This window comes from Battus philenor, unplaced genomic scaffold, assembly GCF_028537555.1.
Source record: "Battus philenor isolate CCGP_79_NKW_IND1 unplaced genomic scaffold, ilBatPhil1.0.hap1 SCAF_27, whole genome shotgun sequence".
NCBI lineage: Eukaryota > Metazoa > Arthropoda > Insecta > Lepidoptera > Papilionidae > Battus > Battus philenor.
The window spans coordinates 4,245,732-4,272,851 of record NW_027181690.1 but is presented as its reverse complement, the minus strand read 5'-3'; the positions used below and the strand labels follow the sequence as shown (position 1 = coordinate 4,272,851).

General features: G+C 35.3%; 2 protein-coding genes across 5 annotated transcripts in view; one reads left to right on the top strand and one right to left on the bottom strand.

Annotated features, from left to right (window-relative positions):
- The window catches only part of fus (fusilli), a 137,864-nt gene extending 124,337 nt beyond the window's left edge, over positions 1–13,527 (top strand). The window contains exons 13-16 of one of the 2 annotated variants that reach the window (XM_068768952.1): positions 515–631; positions 2,531–2,615; positions 8,501–8,625; positions 10,664–13,527. In XM_068768952.1, the coding sequence (XP_068625053.1) occupies positions 515–631; positions 2,531–2,615; positions 8,501–8,625; positions 10,664–10,753 (417 nt within the window). In that variant the 3' untranslated portion in view covers positions 10,754–13,527. Of the gene's footprint in view, positions 1–514; positions 632–2,530; positions 5,049–8,500; positions 8,626–10,663 lie in introns of those variants that run through there. The other variant, XM_068768951.1, reaches the window with a different exon arrangement.
- A 2,281-nt stretch (positions 13,528–15,808) lies between these two features.
- LOC137925493 (nuclear transcription factor Y subunit gamma-like) lies at positions 15,809–25,606 on the bottom strand. 3 transcript variants are annotated; one of them, XM_068768943.1, is made up of 8 exons: positions 25,370–25,606; positions 22,385–22,526; positions 21,173–21,358; positions 19,720–19,851; positions 18,759–18,851; positions 17,500–17,598; positions 16,930–17,034; positions 15,809–16,142 (listed from the first exon to the last, which is right to left on the bottom strand). In XM_068768943.1, the coding sequence occupies exons 1-8, from the start codon at positions 25,393–25,395 to the stop codon at positions 16,065–16,067; spliced, it is 861 nt and encodes a 286-aa protein (XP_068625044.1). In that variant the 5' UTR covers positions 25,396–25,606; the 3' UTR covers positions 15,809–16,064. The 3 variants fall into 3 exon arrangements, with proteins under 3 accessions (XP_068625044.1, XP_068625043.1, XP_068625045.1); XM_068768942.1 differs by having other exon boundaries at positions 15,812–16,142; positions 16,930–17,040; XM_068768944.1 differs by having other exon boundaries at positions 15,815–16,142; positions 16,930–17,040; positions 18,759–18,839.
- Positions 25,607–27,120: the final 1,514 nt, after the last annotated feature.

Below are 27,120 nucleotides of genomic sequence, written 5' to 3'. Positions count from 1 at the left end.
CACATGGTAAATATTTTGCCAATTTAAATAAATAAGTAATTTATGCTTTCCCAAAAACACTGAAACTAAATAATAGTTGAAATAAGGTTGAAAATCTTAATTTTGATTTTTGTCCATATAAGAAATATCCACCTTTGTACTGGCTCATCACGATATCCCTGAAACAAAAAGGCTTAAAGGCTTGAAATTCAGAAAAAATGTACCTTTTGCCAAGTAAAAATCAGCTAAGAACATTATTACGAAATTCACTTAAAATAATAATAATAATGCATATTTTGAAATGATAGCTCTTGCAGGTATAAAACATGGTTAGAATGTTTTATTGACATTTTTAAAAAACAACCAAAAATTTACACCTACAAACAGCAGATCGGGCTACACGAAGCGGGCAGGGGAAGTTGTTTATTTGTGTATTTATAATTAGTTGCTTTATTGTAAATAGTAATCTAATATGTTAATATAAATACAATTTTTACTTCAACATGTACATAGATGATCAATTTTTTTACATCAGGGTCACCCTAGCGGTGAAGCTTTTATACAGATGGACAGCGAGACCAGCGCTTATCTTTGCGCTCAGCAGAAACACCACCGCTACATGACCTTTGGCAAGAAACAGCGCTACATTGAGGTAAGTGCTCATATGCTGTGGTATCCAAGTCACCACCTGTGTAATACGTAGTCGTGATGAACGGTATACTGGTATCAGATCTTCTTTTCAAGTCTGGGCAGATACCACCGCGCCTATACTCACCCTCTGCTAGAAAGAGGTCGTCAGATTTCCAATAAGACTGGTTTCTACCAGCCTGCATCCAGCCTCTGCCAACGTTTTTAGCTTGGTTATTTGTAAATATGTCCTAAAATAAAATATTAATATAATATATAATAATACATTAATATTTCGGTTTAAAGGAATGTAGCAATTTTGTGCTTCAAAATCATGGCCATATTCATAACATGGCATATATTCTAACAAATCGTTTATCTACAGAAGGTAAACGTTTTTAATATTCAATTTTAAATACGGTTTAATTATTTTCTTTATTTCATTATTTACCTGCAATACTGATAAGTTAAAATTACTTTTAATTTTACTATTTAATAAAAGCGTTGACTAATAATGATAAAAATAGTTAGCTACTTGTTTACTGATTACAAATTTCCACTTATTCTTATCTTAAAACTAACATAGGTAAAGATTGAACAGAACGATTGAGAATGGAAAAAATTAAACCGATTGAAACTTAAATGAAGACATAAATAAGCCTACAGTTTGCTCAGCATAGTGTCATTAACATCATACCCAGTATATATCAAAAGATAATGTGCACATTTTGCGCCTCACTGTCAAGCTATACTAGGGCAGGATAAATTAACGTCTGAATGGCATAAAACCTCATTGAGTTTACCTACAATAAGTAACATAAAAGCATTGCGTCTATAGTTGTAAGTTGCAAATGATACATACAATAAGGCTCATCGTCTTAGCATTGCTTTGTGGGAATCGATATCCGACTCATAAGTCGATCGCAATAAATATAACTGCCACAAGCAAGATTCACCAAAAACATTATTTATGTCACATCTTAAATATAACGGTATTGTTATGTATTCATTTATATTTAATATAACTAAGCAGTGGTAGCCGAGTTGTATGGGCCGAGTCTTGCACTCATAGGTCGCGGGTGCGATCCGGGAAATAAAATCTTATGTAATTCACACTATGTGCATTAATTATAAAGGCTCGCTACTGCTCACAAGTTTCAAGAGGATGAACTGCAGCGTCCTCTGCGTATTATAATACCACCCTACAATCGCTAACCCTCCTGCCAAGCGTGGCGATTTTGGTATATACCAAGGCTGAAACAACAAAAACAAACCAAAGTCATTCATTGTTTGTCTGATAGAAATCGACTTCTACTCTCTTTGATATCTTTGATTTTCTCTTTGATATCTTAATGTACAATAACGTATAAATATATAAATAAGGATTTTACGAAGCACCCGCCAATAAATAGTATATCGCAATTATAACACTGCGACCGCCAAATTGCGGGTCAAGCGTGGCGATTATGGTACATCATCCCATAAATATCTTTAAGGGAGGCCGCACAGTGGGTGTAATATGCTTTTATAAAGACGACGACTACTACTTTTAAATTCTATACTAAATGTCACTGTCCTGTAATAAAAAGACATTTATTAAATATTGTAAATATCCAAAAAATCTCATATGTGGATAATATAATTTTGATATTTGTTAACGCCACAGTGCGAAAAAATACTACCAACCCATAAACCTGCTGCATCAGTTCAACGTGGTACTTAATACATAAAATGTAATTGTAGTCGTAGATAAGGCTTTTCGATATAATTTTAGGCTTAAATATACTTCATGTACTTTTAGTAAATATTTTAATTATAAAAAGCTTTTAAAGGTCACTTCCTAATGATGAAAGTAGACTTCAGGTGGCTAAAAGAACACATAAATTAAAAATAGTATATTAAAAACTTTGTTTATTTGATGCAGGTGTTCCAGTGCTCTGGTGACGATATGAACCTAGTGCTGACCGGCGGCGTGACGCCGTCCACGTCCCCCAAAGTGCTGTCTCCCGGTACGTTGCTGCCTCCTCCGGCCCCTGCGCCGAGGTTGCTCGCCCACCACATCGCTCACCAGACCCTCCTCGCGCGTCAGCACGAGAACCTCCTGCTCGCCTCACTCCGCCCTCCCATCCTGCCCATTCTGCCCTACCGGCAGACCGCCCCTTCCTACCCCCTACCAATGCTCCCCACGCAACAACAGATGCTCCCAACCAAACGCACGTACGAGCGCGCATTTAGCCAGGCAGAGGGCCCGCCCAATAAGAGGCAGTACACCGCGCCACAGATCACGCCTCTCTCGTTGCCAGTGTTCTCGTACGGAAGCTCGACGCCAATATTTTCATACGCGAACACTAGTCCCATGTTGTCGTACGCAAACGCTCTCCCGACCGCGATACCGACGGCCCTCCCGGCGGGCTACAGCACGCCCCTCTCAGCTGCGCTCCCTCCGTCGATCACCTCGCCATTCCCGGCCACGTTATCAATGTTCCCCACTTATCAATACTACCCGGGCGTTTAGGAAAAAATACAAGAGTAATTTCCCGCCAATTCGCACGTTTGCCGACATTATAACCAACCGCACGGTTGACACTTTTAATGCAATCACGTGACCGTTTGTGTGCAAATTTATTAGTACGGTTAATTATTAGGTATAGAGATCGTGTTTTCTAATTATATAAACATGAAAGTTTTAAAGAATTGCTATTAATTCGCGCTTCGAGGCGTACCTATTAACAGGGTATATAAAAATGACAATAAGCTCAAAAAATCATTTGAACCGAAATGTGCCTTCGTTGTAGTGTTTGATATAAATAAATCTATGATAGAGAGTTGAAGGCGCGAAATCGGCGCTTCTGCTGCAGCTACGTATTTGTAAAGTAGTCGTAATCATATCGTGTCTTTGTTGAATTTACACCAACCTTTAACTTTGTTATAATTACGTAAATAAGTGAACCCGAGGTTGTTAATGATTGACAAGTAGTTATGGTTGTTATTTTTAATGTTTTTCGAGAGTTTTTAGTTGTGATTATGATTAAGACATTCCATTTAAGAAAAGACAAACCTTTTGGCCAATCGTTTCAAGGCTGATATAAAGTCTGAGAAAAGAAAGTGTTAATGTATTGTCTCATGAGAAGTGTTTTTCATCTGTACTTAAATCAATTTTTACGTACAATGCACTTTTTGCGTTTTATATACACCGTTTTTTTAGATTAGATACGTGTTTTATGTTAGTTTTTTGTAATTATATGTAATATGAATTATTTATAGGTTTTGCCACACGTCTATATTACGCGCTTTTTGCTGTATACAAAATCGTTGATAATTATATACTTCTAAATGAGATGTAATGAAATCGTGTGCGGAATTATATCGAACGTGTCTTCCATGATCCTATTCCATCCTTTCCCAGCACCTTTTAGTGAATTGTCGTATGTACACAACTCTAACAATCTAAATGCAACCATCAAAATCATCGTCTGCGTTACCTCACACCATACAATGTAGTCATATAAAAATTATAACTTGAAATATTTTTTGCGCATAATTTAAAATAAACTTGACAGACAAGATGGCGTTCGCGCCATTTTTATGACATTTCTTTCTATTTTAATATCGGTTATTGCGCAAAAAATATAAGACGGTTATTTATGGTTCTGTATAGATAAACAAAAGGTTAAAGTCATCGTTTATGGTGTCGCCATTGTTTCGATATTCACAAAAATAGGTATTGGGGGCTTGAGTCACAAGTACATGGTTTAATGGCTAATCTTTTGTTCTATCATCTCTTTAATATAACGATGGAGTTGTAACTGTGATAATATAATAACACAGCTGCAACTCAAACTAGTCTAGTTTACAATGCAATATTGTGTTTATTAATATGAAGTGTAATGTGGTGTATCCGAACGGGTTGTGTTTGTGGAAAACGTGTAAGCCGTCGGTAAGTGTTGCACCTTTATTTGGAAATGCAAAGCTATAGTCTATGATCTTTACAAGCATTGTTGCTAGTCTGTTTACTCGCCAATTAGATCAAAGTAAATTAGAGAGAAGCGTTTGTACTAAAGCGCTCACTACAACTCGGCTTTCTAATTTATTTAATCAGAAGGCGTGGCCAAGCTGACTGAAAACGATGAGACATTATTTCCTTAACGCGAATATACTATAGTGTTATAATTACTGATCACGATATATGGGTTTGGCATGAGCTTACTGTAATGATTTAACGGCGACTGCATGGTTTCAGTTCGGCTATCGGTTATGTCTATGGTTTCCAAAGCACAGCGCGTACGGATACTGTACCCGCAGCCATGCTCTACTTTTATGTTTAATACCAACTGTACACGGTAAAAAGCTTTATACTTTGGTACTATGGTTTTGTTAGACAGTGAAAATTCTTCATGCAAAATCACGTTATCTATATATATATTAAACGTATTAAGAAAGAATTTTCTCTGTTTACCCACGTCAAGCGTAAAATTATCAACTAAATAGTAAAACTACCCACCTTTGCTTTAAAAAAATAATTGTCTTATACCCTGTCCGAACCCATTAGTTTAAATCTACCCTCAGTCATTAACACATTGTTTTATTTTATTTTTCTGTCACAGCTTCTTCTTTTCCTGCTGTTTGAGCCTACTATTCGCTTAATTCTTATATTTTAATATTCACTGTCTATGGGATATCTTAACTTTTAGCGCATGCGCATATTGTTCAGGATATTTCTTACCAAATGTTTGCTGGAACGAAAAATTGTGTTTACAACTGTATGGGAATGCACTGAAGTTAAAATATCTCGTACATGTGTAGTGACTGGGGGAGGTGGTGTGAGGATATCGCATAATCGTATCTTACACAATTTTTGGGGAATAGCTAACGATGCCGGGGCAGAAAAAAAGTTATCAGACAAGTAATTGACAACAAGTTAAAACTTTTACATGCGGTAATATCAAAGACTGAAATTTTCGGTATTCCTTTTTCGATTTCAGTGCCAGTAAACTACACATGCGGTGGTAGGCATTTTTGGCAATTCCTGGAACTAAATTATCTGGTTGCTCATATATTTCGCTGTTGTGAGAAACGTCATCGTTTGATAACGACTTACGACAGAACCGAGGACTATCCAATAGCTCTATTAAGTTTTGCTAATTTGTTCTTTACGAGTTTTTTTTTTAATCATAGTTATTTTAGTTGCCTAATTATAGTTTATAGATTAAATAAAAAAAACAAGTTTCCGTATTAGAAACATAATTATTGCGAGTTTCTATGGTTTATGGTTGGTTGTGCTATTTTTTTTACATATTTGACGTAGATACAGCTGATTTATTTATGGTATACTTGTGAAGGAGAGCTAACAATATGGCTTGCGTTGTCTATGACGTGTTATGTCTGTATCAATGTTTTACTAACCTATTTAAAACACTTCGACAACTAGCACCTCTTTACATGTACACTTTTAAAATAATCATTTTGTATGTATATATATATATCTTTCCATTTAAATAAATTCATAAAAAATTCACAATTTTCTTGCAAGCAAACAACTAATTGATATTTTTTAAATTAATTTGCAACTTTTTTTCTTTAAACATTAATATGTTTTAAGAGGAATGCAACAAGTGTATAATGTTTCATGACTTTTGTAATTTTCATGCCAGAAAAGCTTTCCTTCACAAGTGGATATTAACAATCATCGATAGCACAATCATTTCCCATTTCCCGCCTCCTAACCTGGCTTCAACTAATGTATACGTACAGCACGTATCGTGATCGAAGACGGTATCGAACCAGAGGGTCTCTAAGTATGGGGTACACGAGTGGTTAAAACCTAGTGGTTTCTTCAAGGAAAGCACAATTTTGGGCTTTATTTGGATCCATTACAATAACTAGGGATGAGGCAGAGCATATTCTATTTAAAAAAAAACTATACACATCGTAAATAGTGGACTATTGTAAGAGCACTCCTAATCCACCATTGGACCTATTTGGTTAAGACAAAAAATGGAATTAAATAATTAATCAATCATATCTACAGCTACATATTTTCGCTCATATTTCTTTTTAATTTATTTAAAATATTAAATAAATATCAGTGAACTGTAGACGTCAGGTATTTGAAAGCTTTGTGCAGCAATAAAGAAAGAATTGAGCATAAGACAAGAAAACAATATTTTTCATACATTTAATTAAATGCGTCTAAACGATGCGACAAAAAGCGAAACGCTGTCAAAGAATTCTAGATATACAAATAAACAAAATACATAATTACTGTTATACATATAAAAGAGATTATCGCAAAACAGGGTAACGTAGGGTGTCGATCAAAAGCTCTGCCCCATCCTAAATGTATCTTATATTAAGTTCTGCTTCAAAATGCATGGAATCTCCGGTGACAGTGTTACAGAAGTCTTGTACAATGGGCAAATTTCAGCGCTTAAGTGTGTCGTAGACGAAATGTTTTTGTGCTTTAGAGATTATTAATAAGATTTCATGGGTGCAAGGTTTAAACGCCCTATTAGTGGCTGGTTGAATGTCTAGTGTACCGGTAATCATCATGTAACAAGGAGCCAGTAAGTACTTATCTATCATTTCTTGTGGGATCATGTGAAATAATAAAAAAAATCCTTCTTATTCTTATATATTTACTTGCGATCTCAACTCGAAAGAACGGTCACATTAAATCTTTTTTTTTTGGATTTAATTTCGCGATTTATTAAAATAATGTTTATAATTTTTATAAAAATGCAGATTATTAAAATAATAATAATAATAAATGACTTGTCTTTTATAACATGCGGTGCACTGATAATTTTAATGACAAAAATTATATGCATATCTTTATCAAAACTAAATTTTGGCCGCAACTGATTTTATAGTAATTTAATTAAACAAAAGATTACACAGTACATACAGAATTTAAGACAAAGATTGTTTAGATTTAAGATTTTAATTTAAATACCATTCATATCTTGTCTTAATATTCCCGATGATTTTCTGATAATAAATGAAATAACAATAACATAAAATAACAATTAAAAAACCTATCTAATAAAAAGAAAGAAAGAAAGTAAAACAAATTCAGTTGAGATCGCAGCAAACGGTGCAGTACCAGGGTACTAGGCGAGCATAAGTTTGGTAAAGTCCGCAGACTAGCTTGGTGGTTGGCGGCAACGGCGACGTGTGTAACAAACGATATCAGAGTATTGGTGTAAGTTGCGCACTGCTTTGGTGGACTGTTAATGCGTTCTGAAACCCTGGTGAGTGTTTATCATGATTTTAATTACATACTATATATTCTCTTTACATACATTATCTGTGTACGCATAATTTAGTTTCACCGATTGCGGGAGAATGTTTTGACGAATCTGTACATTACCTGTGGCTGCAAACATTTCGGCGGTAATTTATTCATTTGACAAAATTATCTATTACTAATTTTTCGTTGATTCAGAGAAAACATTTTCGCAAATTAATTAAACTAAGTATCTTTTGGGAATATAAAGCATTTTTTATATAATCGGCGCAAGGGAAAGGTGGGTCAATAAATTATATCATTCATTGCTATACACAGTACCCGTTATATGTTTGTTTAATCGTTATAAAATGTATGTTGCACAAAAAATTAATAAACTGGCAAATTAAAATTGAACTAATAAAAGTATTCGGTGTCGATTAGCCTAATAAAGCTGGAGTTTAGTTAGAGTAACAACAGACGGCGCTAGTGTTGTACCGTGACTAACATGCATGAAAAAACTTGGATCCACGTCACTATCAGAGAAGATACGGAAACGTTGAGGTCTCCGAGAACCATATATCGAGTTTTGAATCATTCTTGCTGCAATGCACACGAAAAATGTACGTGTGCGATGTGAAACACAGAGTAATTGATTTTTTTTATTAGGTCCGCTGACGTATTACTATCCAGCGATGGGGCCGACGTTGCCGCCGCTCGTGTACTGGGGTTACCCAACGCCACCGGTTTCTCCCGCTCATTACTACCACCCACCTCATCATCCCCAGACCTTGGTAAGACAACTTTTCAGTAGTTTTAGGTTACACCGCTCAAAACATAATCTGTTTTATTAATAGTATTCAATTGATGAACAAAGTTAGACCAGGGGAAACCTAGAATCGTAATGCAAAATTAGCCTCGGCTGACTGACTAAACCGAGGATCTCTCCTACGAGTCTTTGGGATCTGTCATTGCCACGTATGCGACTTACACATCCAATGAGATATCTGATATATTTATCTGACATGCTCAAGAAACCCAAGAGTTTATAATGCTACCGGAAATGCTATACCGAGATTTAGCAAAGTCAAACTGTTAGAAGGGAGTGGCCTATACTTCCTTACGTTTCGCACGTATCTAAGACGTAGTAATGCAATTTTGGTTTAGACTTAACTCTCTTTTTGCCAGTAAAGATGTGAATTCCAAAGACATACAGTATTTATCTATGGAAAATAAAAACTCAATCGTAACTTTATTTAAAGCAAAGTATAGACAGAAATAGACTAGAATAGTAAATACCATACGTGGCATCCCTGTGACTTTTATTTATAACTGATTTCGAAATTAAACGACCTGCGATCATTACTCAGGTACGAGGGTGGATTGAAAAGTACTCGGCCTAACACAGATCCATTCAATTCTAAAAATCAAATCTACACACATTATTTAGTTCAGTTCAGACTAGTTCATTGTGTGAAGTTCGAAACGTGTGCGATAATTAGTTGTGATTTTATAAATTTATTAACAAAGTAATCGGACATAATTTCCGCGAATGGAGCAAATCGAGCAGCGTGCCGTCATTAAGTACCTCCATAAGAAGGGGCTGTCATCAAAAGCCATCCATGATGACATGGTTAGTACATTAGGCGATTGTGCTCTGTCATATTCATCCGTCAACAAATGGATAGCAGAATTTAAGCGTGGTAGAGAGAGTGTGAAAGATGAACCCCGCTCTGGAAGGCCTTCGACGTCAACTACTGACGAAAATATTAAAAAAGTACTTGATTTAATAATGGGAGACCGCAGATTAAAAATTAGAGAGATAGCCGAGATTATAGGCATCTCTTATGAACGAACTCAAAACATAATTGTCAACGAGTTGGGTTTCCACAAGGTGTCTGCAAGGTGGGTTCCGCGACTGCTTTCAGTTGAACAAAAAAGGACGCGATTGACTATTTCACGCGACTGTTCGGAGTTATTTGAAGCCGATGCAGATGATTTTTTGAATCGTTTTGTTACTATGGACAAAACATGGGTTCATTATTGTACACCAGAAACAAAACAACAATCAAAACCGTGGAGAAGACCTGGTTCACCACCCCCTAAAAAGGCTAAGTCGATTTTGTCGGCAAATAAGGTGATGGCTTCAATATTCTGGGACTCGAAAGGTGTGATTATGATTGATTATCTTGAAAGGGGTCATACTATAAACTATGATTACTACTGCACCTTACTACGTCGTTTACGAGAGGAAATAAAAGAAAAACGTCGAGGAATGCTCAGAAGAAAAGTCCTATTTCATCAAGATAACGCCCGTGTTCACACGTCAGTACAGTCAATGGCTGAAATTCACAACTGTGGCCTTGAACTGTTACCGCATCCGCCGTATTCACCTGATCTGGCACCATCAGACTTCTTTCTGTTCCCTAACCTAAAAAAGCACTTGGGAGGTCAAAGATTTTCGACAAACGACGAGATCAAAGCAGCTGTAGATGCATATTTTGACTCTAAGGAAGAATCATTTTTTTCAACGGTCTAAATGCTTGGAAGTGGAGGTGGCAAAAGTGTATTGAACTTGATGGTGATTGTGTAGTAAAATAAAAATATAACTGATTTAGTATGTGTTTATTTTCTTGGTTAGGCCGAGTACTTTTCAATCCACCCTCGTATAACGTGCAAGGGTGAAACTAAATTAAACGATTTAATGGTCGAACAATTCCTTTTTGATATTATGTTTTCCAAGCATATGCTGATAAGGAGAGAATAACACAGAACATAACTTCTGTTTGTCATTAAATTCAATAATGTAACATTTTGGTTCTTCGGCATCAGATCCCGGAGGTGGTGTCAGTGGGGGGCGGATCACCTCTGCCTATCCCGCCACCCGCGTGCCACGAGTGGCCGATCTTCATGGTGAATTAAGAACCTAACAGCCTACTACAAAGGCAAGCGGTGGATTATTACGCTCTCATGTACAAATACAAACAATGAAGTCTCCTCTAACAAAAAACTTCACTCAGCTCCACCACGCAGCTTAAAATGTATTTAAAACTAAAAAAAATATATTGTTAGTCGTAACCACCGCTTACCTCTTATAACGAAATAAACGCGTAATGAAATGGCTCAAACAATTTAGTGATATTATAGTAACAGAATATAAATATAATTTAAACTAAAACATCTATTGTTCATATTATAAATTTGATATTGCCACAGATAATTATATTTTTGAAAGCTTAAATATTTTATTCATATAAATTGTTATACATTTTACTATTGTCTACTTTGTTAATCTATAAAATATTATTTTAGAGACAATTAAATGATCTACTTATAGCCTGACGCGGCCCAAAGAGGTTAAAGATTTCATTAGGCTAGAAATGTGTATGTTTTAATTATTGACCTCTCCAAAGAGGGATTGGGCCCGTTTTAATATTAGGTAAATATGTCAAACGACTAACCGCTAATATTGCGACATCGTACGTCTTCAGGTTTTCGCCGAATGTTTAATCCGATAAATTAAATATCTAATGAAAGTTTCAATATATTTTGTTTTGCCTGTTGTTGAAGTTGAATTAGACAATAGTTTTTTTAGTTTTTAGATATATCTTCAAAATAACACGGTTATTTTTTGAATCCCACTAAATCCAAACTAAAAATTTGAAGTACAGTCAAACAGGAATATTTTGTCCAAAATTCTATCGAATAACATTTTATAAACTATGTTTATATTTAAGCTATAAAATATCGATGGCTGTCCCTCGGCAGATATGTTGATATTTATTCTCTAGAACGAAGACGTTAAAATTTCTATTTTTATTTAGAAAATGTGTACGTAGTTTTATCGACTATTGATAAACGTCAAAAGCAATCTTGTCTAACAAAAAAATTCATTCTTTGTTTTGACAACACAAAAATGACATTTATAAAAATATAAACAAATACCACTGAAGACAAATGTTATTAACGAAGATGTCGCAATATTTAATGGTACCTTCGAACTACGAAGCGTGCAAAGTTCCTTCAGATAGAATTTCATTAATTTATTTTAATAAAAAGAAGTACTTGTCTCTTGTTTACCTAAAAATCAAACGTACACACAGTGATATGAGGGTGCTGTTTGTTAATTATTTTTTTAGAGAATAAACCAAATATATTACGCTATTGACTATTTCGTTAGAATAAGATAAAGCTCAACTAGATTAAATAGCAAATAACAACCAGAAAATTTTATCGCCATAATTTAAGAATAGTCCGTAAATGTAAGCAAGGGTTTAGACCCAAGCCTCTTCGAATCACCGCAACAATTATGTATCTTACCAAAGCTGATGCACAAGATTTTTTTAATATACCGACGTTATTAAGGTCTCAATGACATATAAGGTCATTAATACGCGAAGTGCTCAAATAAAAATGTCCAACGAAATGTATAATTTAGGAAAAAGTAAATTTATGTTATTTAGATTAAGTTAACAATTCTTGCCGGAATTTTAACGAGCAATAAACTAAGTTAATTGATATGGATTAGATGTTACTTAGATGTATTGCCAGATGCAAAAAAAAATATTTATAAAAATAATAAAATACCTTAATAGTTATTTTTATTTTGCTAATTAAAAAAATATTACTTTTCACTCAAATCATGCCTGATTTGTGTGTTAAGGTTTATCATAATTAATATATTTATAAAAGTAGAGACCAATCGGTAACTAACGCGATAATCGTGCCCTATAGCTAGCTCTTACAGGGGATACATGTTGTTTTGAAGTTAATTAAGAGTTTAATATAGTTTTATGATATTGGCATAATATTTAAGTAAAAATAAAAAATCTATATTTTGAAGCAACAAAATCAATTTGTCTTCCAATTTTGTAAAATAAATGTTATTTATTTAGGAATATCACAAAAGTGTGATAAGTTTTTCTTAAATAAAATTTAGATTATGTGTTGAATTTCAGGCAATAAATATGTTAAGTTACTACGGTCAGTGATAGTAAATAAATGTCTAGGTTATTTGAGATCATTTCTGCTGCGGTGTCGGATGTTTTAGCCATGCCGCGGTATTATTCATCACATTGTCTACAATGCATTATCCATGACTTACTTTTAAGCAATACTGTGTTTAGTGAAAAATCATTTTAAATATGTTTATTCATTTTAACATTCTGATCACAATAGGAATAATTACATAATGAATGTAAAGGAATTATGTTTTTAGAAAAATTAAATGTTACCATATAAGGTAATAAAAAATAAAATTTACATATTTTAGAAATAAAACCAAAAAAAAAATATCGTGCGTAAGGAAGGACTTTAAATTATGTAAATAAAAATAAAAATACTTGAATCGGAGTTTATTGCAATAATTTCTATAAATTGTTTCCTAATATATACGTTGAATTAGATTCATGTTTTTGTTACTTTTATAACAAACGGTTAAATAATGCTACGAAATGATTTTTATTGTTATGTGGTGTCCTGTTATATTATATATCTGAATATATATACGTTATAGAAACGATACGATCTGTTGAAAGAAATGCCCGCTCCATGCGGTATATAAATGTATTTGACTTAGTTTAGGAGAATTAGAAATGTGCAATGTTTAGTTTAAGTTCTGTTGCGAAAGCCGTATCACTTCGGTATCGCAATATACAAAGTAGTAAATTGTTTTAATATAATATAGATTAATTAAATGTCTTTTTATTTACTACCCTATCATACAAACCTATTTAAGTAGTACACCTTAAATTTCAATAATTGTGTATTAAAAATTTGATGATCTGTTCTGGATGGAAAATCCCTTAGAACGAAACGAACTGAACCTTAATTACATATTTAACATTAAAATAGGCTACTTACGATGGACCTCATAGAAACGCTCAAGGTAACCCAGAGAGCATTGGACAGGACTTTGCTCGAAGTTTTGCTGCTAGTTTGAATGCAAAATGATGATATCCTCAGAAGAACCAAGGTGACCGATGTAGCTCGGAGAGTTGTTCGTCTGAAGCGCAACCGTTGGGGCCGAAAGGTTCTTGCGTGTCGGCCACAAGTTGGTAGTCGTAGCATGGGTCGGCCTTCCACTAGGAAGACTGAGGACATAGTTTAGGTCGCGGGAATTCGCTGGAGGCGGGCAGCGCAAGACCGATCGTCGAGGCGATGTTTGGTGAGAAGATATGTTGGGCCTCTGTGGGGTGGAAAGAAGAAAAATAAGATTGCCTGGAGACGAACACGTGTAGGGGGTACAGATGAATTAACATCCGATAGCATATTTATTCATCTAAATCAACTCAAATGCAAAAATAGCAGTAACATTACGGACGGTATCACTAAAAAATGACTTTCGAATCTGAATCCGAACGTGTGTTCACGACAGAGCCCCAATGAAGCTCCTCTTATCATTCGAAACAGCGGTTCGTGTGATAATTTAAACTTCTACAATTAAGCTAATAATTAATCAACATAATTTTATTACTCAATCCTTTATTTTTCAAAATATTTTCTTTTATTCAAAAACTTACTGACTATAATGTAGTCCCAATATTTTTAAGTAACTTTATGTAAAGAGTAACATTAATATTTAAAAGTGATTAATAAAAATGAAATTGTTGCAGTGTTATTAAAAATATTTTTTTCAAAGTATTTATATTTACCAAAGTAATTAAAAGTTTATTAATCAATATTTTGATCTTTTTGAGATCCCACAATTGTATGAAAAGGCCTGTGAAACGAACAGATATTGTACATATACCCAAGGTAAGAGGATTTTCCGCTTTAAAATACAGTTTATTTAATAACTAAAGTATTTTGTTTGTGGTACAACATCTACATAATAAATAATTTAGAACAACAATAACTGTGACCATAGTTGCTGGCAACACTAAGTGTTCTTACGTGAGCGGTACTCCCATTACTTTAAATGACAACACCGCATCATATAAGTTTCATACAAAATTACAAATAAGTATCGTTTGGTACACAAATTTATAGATATTTTCACCCAGATTTTTCTTATTAAAACTGTTTTGTAGTCAGTTTTCAATTCTTCAGCTACATCAAAATTGACATATCGATCTTAAGCCATGTTCCTCCGAATGCGGTACAGTCGGCTATCAGATTTTTCACGGTCTGGTCCACGCCCGGTTCACAGAAGCCGCTACTGAGGTTGCGAGGGAGGCGTTCATTAATAAATGTATATTTTCTTTTATTTAACAGAAAATAAAACAAACGCCAGCGCACAACCGTTTGTCGTTGAAATGCAGAAACCTAGGAGCCGCAAAACTTGAGTTTTAATATCTTAAAAGAGGCTTTTGGCTAGGCGCCCGCTCGCCTCGCGGAATTTGCAAATACAACTAGGGCAGCATTATAAGTCCGGTTCAAAAAAATAGCGTAAGTTGATTATCCCGAGTTAGCGAATGGCCTAGTAAGCTAGGCCATTCGTTAACTCGGGATAATCAACTTTTTCAAAAATGGCGTCCTTCTTATACGTAACTGGGTGACCAGAGTGAAGTCAATCTTTGATATTAAAACTTCCGGATCCGAAACACTGTCATTACAATAAACGAATATTTAAACAATAACAATTCTTGGCAAATGCAAACTAAATAATCAAGCGACGAAATATCGTCGCTTGATTAATTTATTTGTGTTTAGGCTATACCTGACAGGAAGTGTACATGCATATATCTGTATCGCTAAACTTTATTAAAAGATATGTTGTGGGGTTTTTCCTGCTTTGTCTCCACAGCCATAATGTCCATAAAAGCTCCGATGTTGAATAAATGAACTTTATCTTATCTTTTATTTGTAACGTAGATCCATAAACGTCAAAAAATTGGCGGCTCATTCTCCAGTTTTCTTATTTATTAAGGAATTTAAAATGAATCTAATTTCTTTATTAGATTAATATTTAAACAAATTATAATAAAACAAATGAAATATTCTGAATAAAATTTTGCCTATTCCCTTTTTCAATGTAACTTTATAAATGTAATTAAAACTAACCAGAAACAAAATAGTACAAGTTTATGAGAGCGATGTTTAACAAAACCCACGACGTCTGTTTGTCCATCAACGTTAGGTAAAATAATAAAAACATCACATAAAATTTATTTAATTTAACTAATTTATGTACAAATTCTTATATCAACAATTATCCATCGCACGCGGTTCGTGTTACACCGTTCTTATACAGAAAGGACGGGGGGAGAGAGACTGTGGAGGGGGCACGCCGCTACGACTCCTCCTGGCTGTTCGCCACCTGCGCCAGGAACACCTGCTGCGGTTGCCCTTGCCCCGCATGCGACGACACCTGCAATAAAAACACCACTGTTATTCATATGTATACCAGACCTACGCCTTAGATTGAAGAGTCACACTAATCCCAGTGGCGTAGCTATGGTATTTGGGGCCTGGGACAGATTGGGGCTTGGTGCCCCCCCCCCCCCCCCTGAAGAGTCTAAATAATTTCAAAATTCAGAACAGAATGTAGTTAATATATATTTTTTTGGTTCAAAATAATAATAAATATATATAAAATAACATAAAATCATAATAAAATTTATTGGAAAAATTTAAAACGAACATTCCTCGCTTTTTGGCCTGCAAAGTCATTAATCACATTTTCAAAATAAATAGTGTCGACTAGTTCATGTTCTATTGACATTATTGCAAGATTATTTAATCTATTTATCATTAAATAATCTTGCAATATTGTAATAATTTATTTTTATGTCATTTAGGGCCCTTTTAAAAAACACTTTATGTGTTTTGCGAATTAAAAGCTTAAACACTGTGTATATTATATTTTTGTAATGGTTTCCTTTTTTTAATGTTGATATTATTTAACAACTTTTTAGCACAAAAACAGGAAAATTCGATATTCTTTTTATGTTATTTACTTTAAATTATGGTTTTCATTTTTCTTTTAACATTTCATTATTCATCATTCAAAAAAAATAAAATAAAAAAAAATATTTTCAACTTTGGTGCTCCCCCTGCTTGTGGTGCCTGGTGCGGCCGCCCCGCTCGCCACCCCCTAGCTACGCCACTGACTAATCCAGTATAAGCTGGAGTCTTGATTAATAAATGTTCATCACCTGGATGATCTGCGGTGACTGTTGCGGTTGCGCCTGGATCACGATCAGCTGGCCCGGATTGTTTTGCAGCTGCGGCCGAACCATATTCAATTGCGCTTGTGTGAGCTGGATCTGTCGAATGAAGATATCAGAATATTTTTCGATTTTTCAATTGACACTAAAATCACTACTAGATGACCTGTTCCTCATTTCTAATGGAGAGGATCTTTTGCCTTCTACTTTGCTAGTTATCATCATTTTCAGAATATCAATACATCACTCAATTAAAATTAAAGTCATTACTAACGCCATTCAATTCTTTATAGCGACATCTAGCGATAGAAAACCAAGGTACGTGAATGTGTGAAAATACAAACATTTAAAACAAAATGGATAACAGTTAATCTACACTGATCACCTAGAGGTATGTAAATAAGATTTTGCACTGAAAAAGGTTTTCTCAAATACAGTGGAAATAAGCTTATTTTTTTCTAACAAAATCTGAGATTTTATTTAGAAACATACGTCGACAGAATCTTAAATCGTATAATTGGTAAAAATTATAAATATGTTGGTGTCAGTATGGATTACCGATAACTGCTGGAGATCACCGGAGGAGGTGACCACCTGCTGGACGATGGTCATCGGTTGCTGCCCACCAGCTGTTGAGGTCCCAGCGTTGGAAGATTGCTGCAAACCCCACCACACCACGTTTACTTAGGATACTAGTTTATTAGTATCTCATTCACGCATCAGCTGTAGAACGTTCACTGTTGCACATAAGCAACGCCTCTCCCCATAGATCTTTAATAATGGATGGAATCGACTAGCATCTACAACATCATCAGAGGACATTAACAAGTTCGTCTGTCAACCTTCTTTACGGATATCCTGCGCTTGCAGGTCCGTGGTCTCTATTCCAGAACCATAAGGCCCCGATATCAATTCAACTTGTATTGTCCTGTTTCGAAGATGTTTTTGCGTTAACTATACTAAAAACTAAAGCATTCGTGTTTCAGAACTTACATTAGACACTCCGACGGAGGTTTTAACAATTCAACTTATGTAATCCGCTGTCAATTTATGACCATTTTGGTTCGTCTACGACAGGGGTATCAAGTCCGTCGGCACGGTTATATATCTCTTGGATCTATTTTAAAGTATGATCGGCCAATAAAATTACTCCTTAAATAGAAAAGGTAGTACCACAATAGAGATATAATATTTTTGTATGTTTATTACAATGTATTAGTCAAATTAAAAATATTTTTTCTTTAAGCATTAATTTTTTGGGGCCACCTAAAATTAAATATTTGACCCAATTTAGTGTTTGAATTTGACACCTATGGTCTACGGTTCATCCCATTCCTGATTCGTTACTTTATAGAAATCCCCCTCCACAATATATATTATACTACACACATACTTTTAATATGTTTTTTTCTTTATATGTTATATTTCCTTTTTAACATTTTTCAACAATTTTTCTACCTTGAGAAGTGTGTTGTTTATTTAATAATTTTTGTTATATTATTATACTAGAAGGACCAGAAAATAATGTCGCTTTTTCAAGTTAAAATCACACGAATACATTCTTAAGTTTTTATTTCTTATCAACAATATATTCACCTTCCAACAACCTTTTGCCATCTAGTAAACAAATTTTCAATGCCAGAGCGGTAACGGTTGTCTGTAAAATATGTCGACAGAAACGACATTACCTTCCGTGTCCCCTCATACATATATATTTATATATATATACACATATATTATATACTACTTATATATATAGAGAGAGAGAGGGGTTACTACAAGCACTTTATCTGCATTGGTGTGAGGTGGGGGCATACCTGCACAAGCTGTGCGCAGGGTTGCAGGACATACTGCGGCTGCGAGGCGCCCTGCAGAGCGCCCTGATGCTGTTGCGCCAACTGCAGGTAGTACTGTACACGTTAACCACAGTCAAACGCACGTCCTGTACCACCACCCTCTTACTTAACAAGGATCTTACGGGTCATAGACGAAGAACACTAATGGTAAATGTAAGTAGTGGGAAACATTACTGGGGGATGTACTTCTATTTACCCCATCTTGTTTCTGTTAGATGTAGGCGCTGTTAACCTTGTGAAGCTGAAACAGTTTCTTCGGTCACAATGGTCTTCAGTTCACGAGCTTAAAATAAATTTCTCCTACTAATAGTCTCTGTGACTAACAGTCTGTGTGACTCTGGTGCACTGTTCCATTGTCCCTCCGGCTGTTGTTGGGGGAAGCAGTACTAGTTCCGCAATCTGTTAATGACATTTTGCAAGTGTTGTTCTTTCTCGAGTTTCTTCTTTTTTTTCCATGTGTATCTAGTCCGTGTGGTGACTCATTTTGGCGCTCTGCTCTTGGGAGGTGAATATATCCCCTCTTATATCGATAACCAGGCGATGCTTTATGCCTAATAGTTCTCTTTTGATAGAACACGTGTTAAATGACTAGGAGAGTTTCTAAATCGTTAGTGCCCGAAAAAGAGCTTACTATCTTACTTAGCTACTTTGGTTCGAACGGAAGCTATTTCCGATATATTAGATTTTAAATTACATAATTTTATGTACCACTGCGCTGTTATTACCCTTCACTTGCCCAACACCTTGTTTGTCTTCTTCATCACCATCATTTCAGCCACAGAACGTCCAGAACTGGACATAGGCCTCTAACGAAGGACGAGCTGCATCCAGTGTCTTCCGGACTTAACAACATTATCAGTTCATCATATAGATGTCTTTCCTTTCATTACTTATTACTCGGTAGTTGAAAAATTATATTCACCTGTTCAGTGTTGGGACTGGGCCGCGGAGGTTCCTCTCTTGGCTTGTTGGGTTTCACTTCGTGGCGTGGCACTATGTCTATTAAGAAGTCGAACTGGTCCGATTTCGAAATCGCCATTGCTATGTCGTTACGCTGGAAATATTTTATTTTAATTACTAACCAATAGTGGACAATCGATTAACTTAAAATATTCTATTTGTTAATATGAGATCAGCTGTAGTTCTTTTTATGTTTGCTCTAAAAATAGCTATACTAAAAATGGCTGCCTTGAGAGCTTTTTCTATGATCAAACCATCGTTAAAGAAGATAATCAATAAAATCAATTCGCCAATACTCAGCAAAAAGTATTAACATTGTCCATTTCTTTGTCTATGGGCTTCACGATTATTACAACATATGATTTTACATCATTTATAAAATCTTTTTATTTTTTAATGTCCTGCAGGGACACATACATTTTATGAAGTCCGCATACTTAGCAGCGCGTGGGCGGCGGACAGACTGTGTCGCACATTCCCGTCGCGTCTTGCGTAACTTACATATTCGTATGTTAATTTAAGATAATTTAACTATTACAAAAGCTTTCATTCCATCTCCCATAGCCGTGTAGACCTAGTGAATACACTGAACCCTCGTATCCTACAGTATGTTATTACTGACAAATGCTACTGACTAGAGCTCTCGATCCTTTTTACAATGATTAAGCTCCAGCTAAAACCTATTCATGGACTGCTAGATTATTTATTACACTTACCGACGGTACACTGATCAAAGAGAGAACAGCCGTCTTGTTTGACAAACGACTCGTCTTCAAGATCGCTAGTACAACGGATCCCGTTTTGAGGAATACCGCCGTAACAGGGCGGCGCGTTAACAAATATCGTTACAACGTGTCATTCGACACGCCGTGCGACTCTCAGAACCCTTTATTATATTAAGATCACTTTGTTAATACAAGCATTCTGCATGCATGGAACAGCCATGCGGTTTACTTAACACAACAATTTTTTACTGCATTTAGGATATAGAACCCCACTAATCGTAAAAACAGTTTTATTATTAATAATAATATGGTGCGCTACCGTTCATCATTGTCATAATGTAAGCTGATAGACGCCTACTGCAAGGCATAAGCCTCTCCTCAAAGATCTCAATGATGACTAATCTAGCGCTGCCCGTATACATCTAAATCTCTTGATCTTGACCATGTCGTCGGTCCAACTATTGAGGGCAGCTGTCAGTAGCGCATCTTCCAGCTTGTGACCAGCACTTGAGATGCCTTCGGCCCCAAAGGTCGTCAGCTGAGCGATGAAGGAGCTGCTGTCCTTAGTTCTTCTGCGGATCTTCTCATTTCTGATTCGATCTCGCAGCAAAACTTCAACAAGCATACCCATCTCCATTGTTCCATGGGTAACCCTTAAGCATTCCGCTATCAAATACTAAAACACTATACCTGTAACGTCCGCCTTTTGTTGTCTTTGGTGTGCGACCAGGCGCGCAGGGTAAGCTCGTGGATGAAGATCTCCGCAGCCTTTGCAAATAGCACAGGCGCCTCCGCGGATATCATCTTCACCTCCTCATCCAGTTTCATTATTTTCTTTATCCTAGCGAGCGGCAGCGCTTGTGTTTTGAAATCTTCCTGGTGATATATAATTCATACGCTATTACAAAAGACTAAAAGGCAGTAGACACGTGGGTAGGCTCCTACTAGGACTGATGATATAGTCGAGAGAAGTCATTGGCAATCTTTGGGGGAACCTATGCCATACAGTGGACATCTTTCAGCATAACATGATGATAATGACGAACTATATCCTACTAGATGTTCCGACAGTCTTTTGTACGGCGAGGAAATTATGGCCTATCATATTCTAAGAGAAAAAATAAGTAAATGTAACATATTGACAATAGTCATATATTATATGATTAAATATAAAATAAATAAATCCATTTGGTGATCGATAAAAATTGACTGCAGCAGATAAACGATATAATCATTTAAATTGTAAACACGGAGTTTTAAGCGAACTGCTTATAGCGAAATATAAGTAATACATTTTTTTTTAAACTGCTGGCATGAGCCTCTTCCAAGTTTTTATATAACGTCATTCTGAATTAAAGTTTTCTCTAACATAATTATTTTCTTTACATGCACACGGCATTCAAGGTTGCTATAGGAATACAGAATGTGCCAGAAATCAACAAAGTACTGAGATAGTATGAAAGGGTGAACATACGTAGGTTATCACAAACCCCAGTCCTGGTCACCTACTGCTCAACTATGGGGAACCTACGCGGCGGGCCCAAAGCGGCCACTCTGAATGTGTTCTGTGAAGCCCCTGCTGGCCTGTTCGTTTTTAAGTTGAGATGAGAACGTCTGTCTCTGCTTCCACTGTATAGATGGAATCACATAGGGAAAGAAGTGTGGTCATAAAGCAGAGACGGACTGAGGTAACGACGTTGGGCTGAAAGGTTCTCGATTGGCGACTAAGAACCAGTAGGGTGTGCGTGGGTAGCTCCCCCCTCCTACATTGGGTGCACCAACGACATGACCAAGGTCGCGGGAAGTCGCTGGTTACGATCAATGCAATACTGGTCGTTATGGTCATCTATAGTCTTACATGAATTAATAAATAAATGAAGGTAGTTTTAAGTTTATACTTACAGCTGTAACTTTTTTTATATCTTCCGAAATTTTGCTCCAGAACACCTGCAAACTGTGCTGGATGTTATCTGAAGAAGATCCCTCCTCCCCCGTATCCTCGTTCTCACCCTCCTCCGACACCGTGGACGTACCGGCCTGATCGCTGGTGACGTAAACATTTATACATAAATATTTATCAACTCCATTTCAGAACTTCTTATACACGGTGCGTAATCGGGAATCCCCGAGGTATGTTACTGTAAGGAAGTCTAGACTATGCGCCTTCAGAGCTGTTATCTCGAAACGCGGTGAGATCGCCAACTCTGGCGTGGCGATTATGGTATATCCTCCATAGATTTCTTTAGGGGAGGCCTAAACCTTGTATTGGGTATCTAGGGGTTGAAATGACGAAACAGAATACTGTTTTTACATAATTTTTTGTCATTGAATAATACGTCAATGGGCAGATCGGTGTCGGATAACTACACAACTTAATTTTTTGTGTGTATATATATATGTGTATCCCACGGTGGATTGTCCACTTTTTCCTTGATTCAGTCAACCGTTTTATTCCTAGTTAAGTTAATGTTTAGTTTATAGATTTCATTCAATTCATGTATCAAATTCAAAATTTACACATTGATATTATCTCTTATCGAGTCTATCGCCTATTCATATGATAAATACCCTAAACCTTAGAATAACAGACGAAAGAAATTATGTGACACTATAATTTTGTTCATAAGAATATAACACTATATATTTAGTTACCATTGAAATATTTATCAAAAAAACCATTCCCAAGGTGTGCTATCTTTATGTCATTTACAGTGTACTTCTACCTTAGCACATAAACAATTTTTGAGCTTTCTCGTAGAAGATTTAGTAACACGATAAAGACGAGTGTCAGGTATATATAACATATAATACGTAATATATACATATTGTCAATAACCAGCGTAATAAAGAAAACCTCAGAACGTTCAATCTGATCCCTATTACGTTTGCTGATAGGCCGCCAATTAAAAGGCAAGGGCCTCCTATAAAGATCGCCACTATGAACCATCATGCGCTGCCCGTATCCAGCGACTTCCCGCGGTTGAGTATCACCTCATCATCGCAAGTCAAGAACGTTTCGGTACCAACCACAGTCGGCTGTTATCTGATATTATCAAATGATTACATAACCATTGCGAACCAATGTCTTTGCTGCTTATCATCAGCGTATACTGGTTTCCTATTTACGGTAAAGTTGGAAAGAAATTAAATCTTAAAGTAAAGGCGTTAAAAAGTAAAGGTTCTGCAGTAAAGACCTCTGACCTACAAGCGCAGCGAAGGACGTCCATCCACAAGGTGGATGATAGATGACTTTGTTAAGTTCGTCGAAAGACGCTGTATACCACACTATCAACGGATCTTACTAGAAATCTATGCTGTAAAGTAAAGCAGTGGGCGCCCTACTATATAAATAATCGAATGCATTTGATTTAATAACTATTCCATATCTATTCACTACTATGTTTTAAATATAAATACTGTTTGAAAATTGACATTTACAGCTTCGCCGTGTCAGGTATTATAGCGTCGAAAGCGCTTAGCCTAGACTTCTAAACAGTAACTAACTTAAAGGGGTTTATTATTTATTACACCGGAATGGACCACAAAGCTCTCGACGGACTATCCTTAATCACTGGACGTAAGGATCCCCGAGAGGAAACTTCAGTTTGGGCTACCCACTTTAACCCAGTTCTTCTAAACTTATATGTTTTCGGATGAAGCAAATGCTATTACCCTTTGCGGCCCTTATAGCTTTATAATTAACGAACTTGCAACACCGAGGTTTCCAATTGATTTTTAACAAACCGAACTAAAAATACACGATCTCTAGCCGCGATTACTAAACCAATGTAACTTATTTATAACTACGTGACGTCATGCTCTACTCGAACTCGAACGAAGTGGAAGATGGATACAAATTTCTATCGCCCTTACTGTGAACGATTACAATATTGGGGGCGGAATCGGAAGTCTTTGGAGCTAACAGTTTCTATTCGAAGGTATTCGAGAAAGTCTACCTTCGCCTCAATTATTAAAAAAAATCTAGTTCTCTTTCCAGACGTACGGATTTATATAAGGCCTTAAGTGCATTATTTATACTTATCAGTCGGTCTATCAGTGCCCCACTAACTCTTTCATCTTATGAGGCATTTGACCCCAAACATGTTTCCTCCATATGTTTTGACAAATATATAACAACTATTTATTTTGAACGCTACTACTAAGATTTTAATCCGTTTCGTCTTTAAAAAAATGTCTGGCATAGCTCTCGCAATCACATATAGATATTAAATTAGTAAAAAAAATCGTTTTGCATAATGCTACTGAAATTAATGTACTGCGCCTGAATAAAGGACGGTAAGGTGAGAGAAAAAAATTTGAGTGCCACCTTCGCAATCGACGACAGACTGACAGAACAGAGCGACCAATTGCCCTCCCCTCTCGTGTGTAGCCGCGTGCGTACATAAGTGTTTATAAAAGAATAATATTTCCCGCAAAATTATTTACCAACGTGCCAAATCAAATGGATGGTACTATATACAAATATGCTTACAAATAGTAATGGCACCAATATGACGAGCGCATAATTCAGACCATGATTCGTGATATTTACATACGGATATAGTAGATAAAAAAAGTTAAAAACTATATTTAAATCGCTGTATTTAAATGTATTAACATATTCAGAGTTAATAACCAGCACACTGCGATTAAAAAATATAACTACGCAGTATTTACAACATATCCAATACTGTATCTTTATTCAAAAGTTAAATAAAAGTATATTTCTAGCATAGATTCATTCTTAATTGTTCTTAAGTTGGTCTGCCACCTCATGTCACAGCGAAAACATATAAATACACAATATAATGATAAAATTTAACAACGGTACACAATATAATAATAAAATTTAACAACGCGATAAAATAACACAGAACGATAACTTACGCTGGCACAAAGAAGCATACCGACATCTTGAATTGTTAGCACCCAATCTGTCCTTAGATACGAAAATATTTCTTTTGATTATTTGTTTATTTACAAAATAATAATTTATACGCTGGAGTTAAGAACTAGTCCCCGGCTAAACTTATTAGAACAGGGTAACCAATAATGAGTGAAATATTTGGAGATCTCCAATCACCAATAACTGAAAATGCGCCAGATCCACGATTCGTCCACCGATGACCAGTCACAAGCTTGACGTAAGATCAATGTTACCAGTACATATTACATATTTCAGTGTTGACAGATAAATATAAAATTCGTGTGTAGTGTCTTCTATTACGATGAGCATTTAATTTTCCTTTTTATTTAGGTGTTGACATAATTTTAAATAAATAATAATTTAAAATTAAGTAACAGCACTATCCCGATATATTGTCGAAATTTAATTTAAGTGTACTTTTACGACCTCTCCGGCGGCCTCTCCTTATGCTGCTAGTCAAGCCTCGTACCAATATGGAAGACACTGTCATCAATCATTATAACTGGCCATAATAATTGGCCTAAAAATAAAAAGTATTGATATTAACAGTCATGATGCCTTCCTATAAGAAAAAAATAGAACATTTTAATAATAAAAGATTGATAAAAGGTTGTACAATAGTATTTGCCTATAAAATTTTCTAGTGAATGATGTGATCATGGATTAAGTTTAATTTAAATTAAACGAGGAAAGTAATGTTTTACGTAAGACAGACAAGTAATGAAATAAAAAAATATAATCAGCATACATCGTTTAATTACAATTTTGAAAGAACGCTTTATCTCCATTCGTACAAAATTTTATGCCTCCGAACCAGTCTTCTTAATACAATTTTCAGCCTGTAACAGATACAATATATGTGTTAAGCTGTTTTTTTTTTACTTTTTTGAGTTAAGATAGAGTGTGATGGTCCCAAACCAGGGTTATACGACAGATGGTCGGTTTATTTTCTAGGAAACTACTAATTTTTACCTAGCGTGAACAATCCTTCTTATTCATAAAAAATATCATGAACACTTCTCAATCCTATTTTCTCCTGAAACGTTTCGTTGATTTTGTTGACTTAAATTTTTGTTTCCACTTTGCGCAAGTTTTCAGTTATAGCAATAATATAATAAACATCTTTTTTCTTCCTTCAAATATCCGGATCACATTTAAACTATGCCGATACACAGTTGCTTTACCTAGCGTCTTATCCATTTTTAACTTTCCTAATTGAAATTAAACGATTTATGAGGTTTTAACAAGTTAAGTTTTTTTAAGTTGGAATTGAATTCGTAAAAAATTGTCACTTGATTAACATTTTTATTGACACTAGTCTATACATCACTTACGATAATTTATAACACCAGAATCAAAATCTAGAAGGAAATTGAAATGAAAAATGAGTATGTTTTATAATTTAAACAACATAATTACGAGTCGCTAACGTTTCCCATGTTAAAATTATTTCATGAAATTGCCTGTAACCGCAGTATTTAGGTGTTAAAATATTATTCAGTATTAATATCTTATTTCCTGTATCAACAATATACAACAAGATTAAAAATAATAAATTTTAAACTTACATTTATCTTGACTTTTCTTTAATATTCACTGATACAAAAACCTATAGGCGATAAAGTAACTAGATAAATATTATTTTTCAATGTATTTTGCATACAGACTAGCGAATTTGTTTACAAAGACATATAATGGCAAGATTGGATTG

What these genes read in the sequence shown, in the direction of transcription:
- LOC137925493 (XM_068768942.1), bottom strand. Translation starts at nt 25,395, where the DNA reads ATGTCGGTATGCTTCTTTGTGCCAGC. An exon ending in ATATAAAAAAAGTTACAGCT is followed by an intron (nt 21,359 to 22,384) that starts GTAAGTATAAAC and finishes ATATATCACCAG; the next exon opens with GAAGATTTCAAAACACAAGC. An exon ending in AGTCACCGCAGATCATCCAG is followed by an intron (nt 16,143 to 16,929) that starts GTGATGAACATT and finishes TTTTTATTGCAG; the next exon opens with GTGTCGTCGCATGCGGGGCA.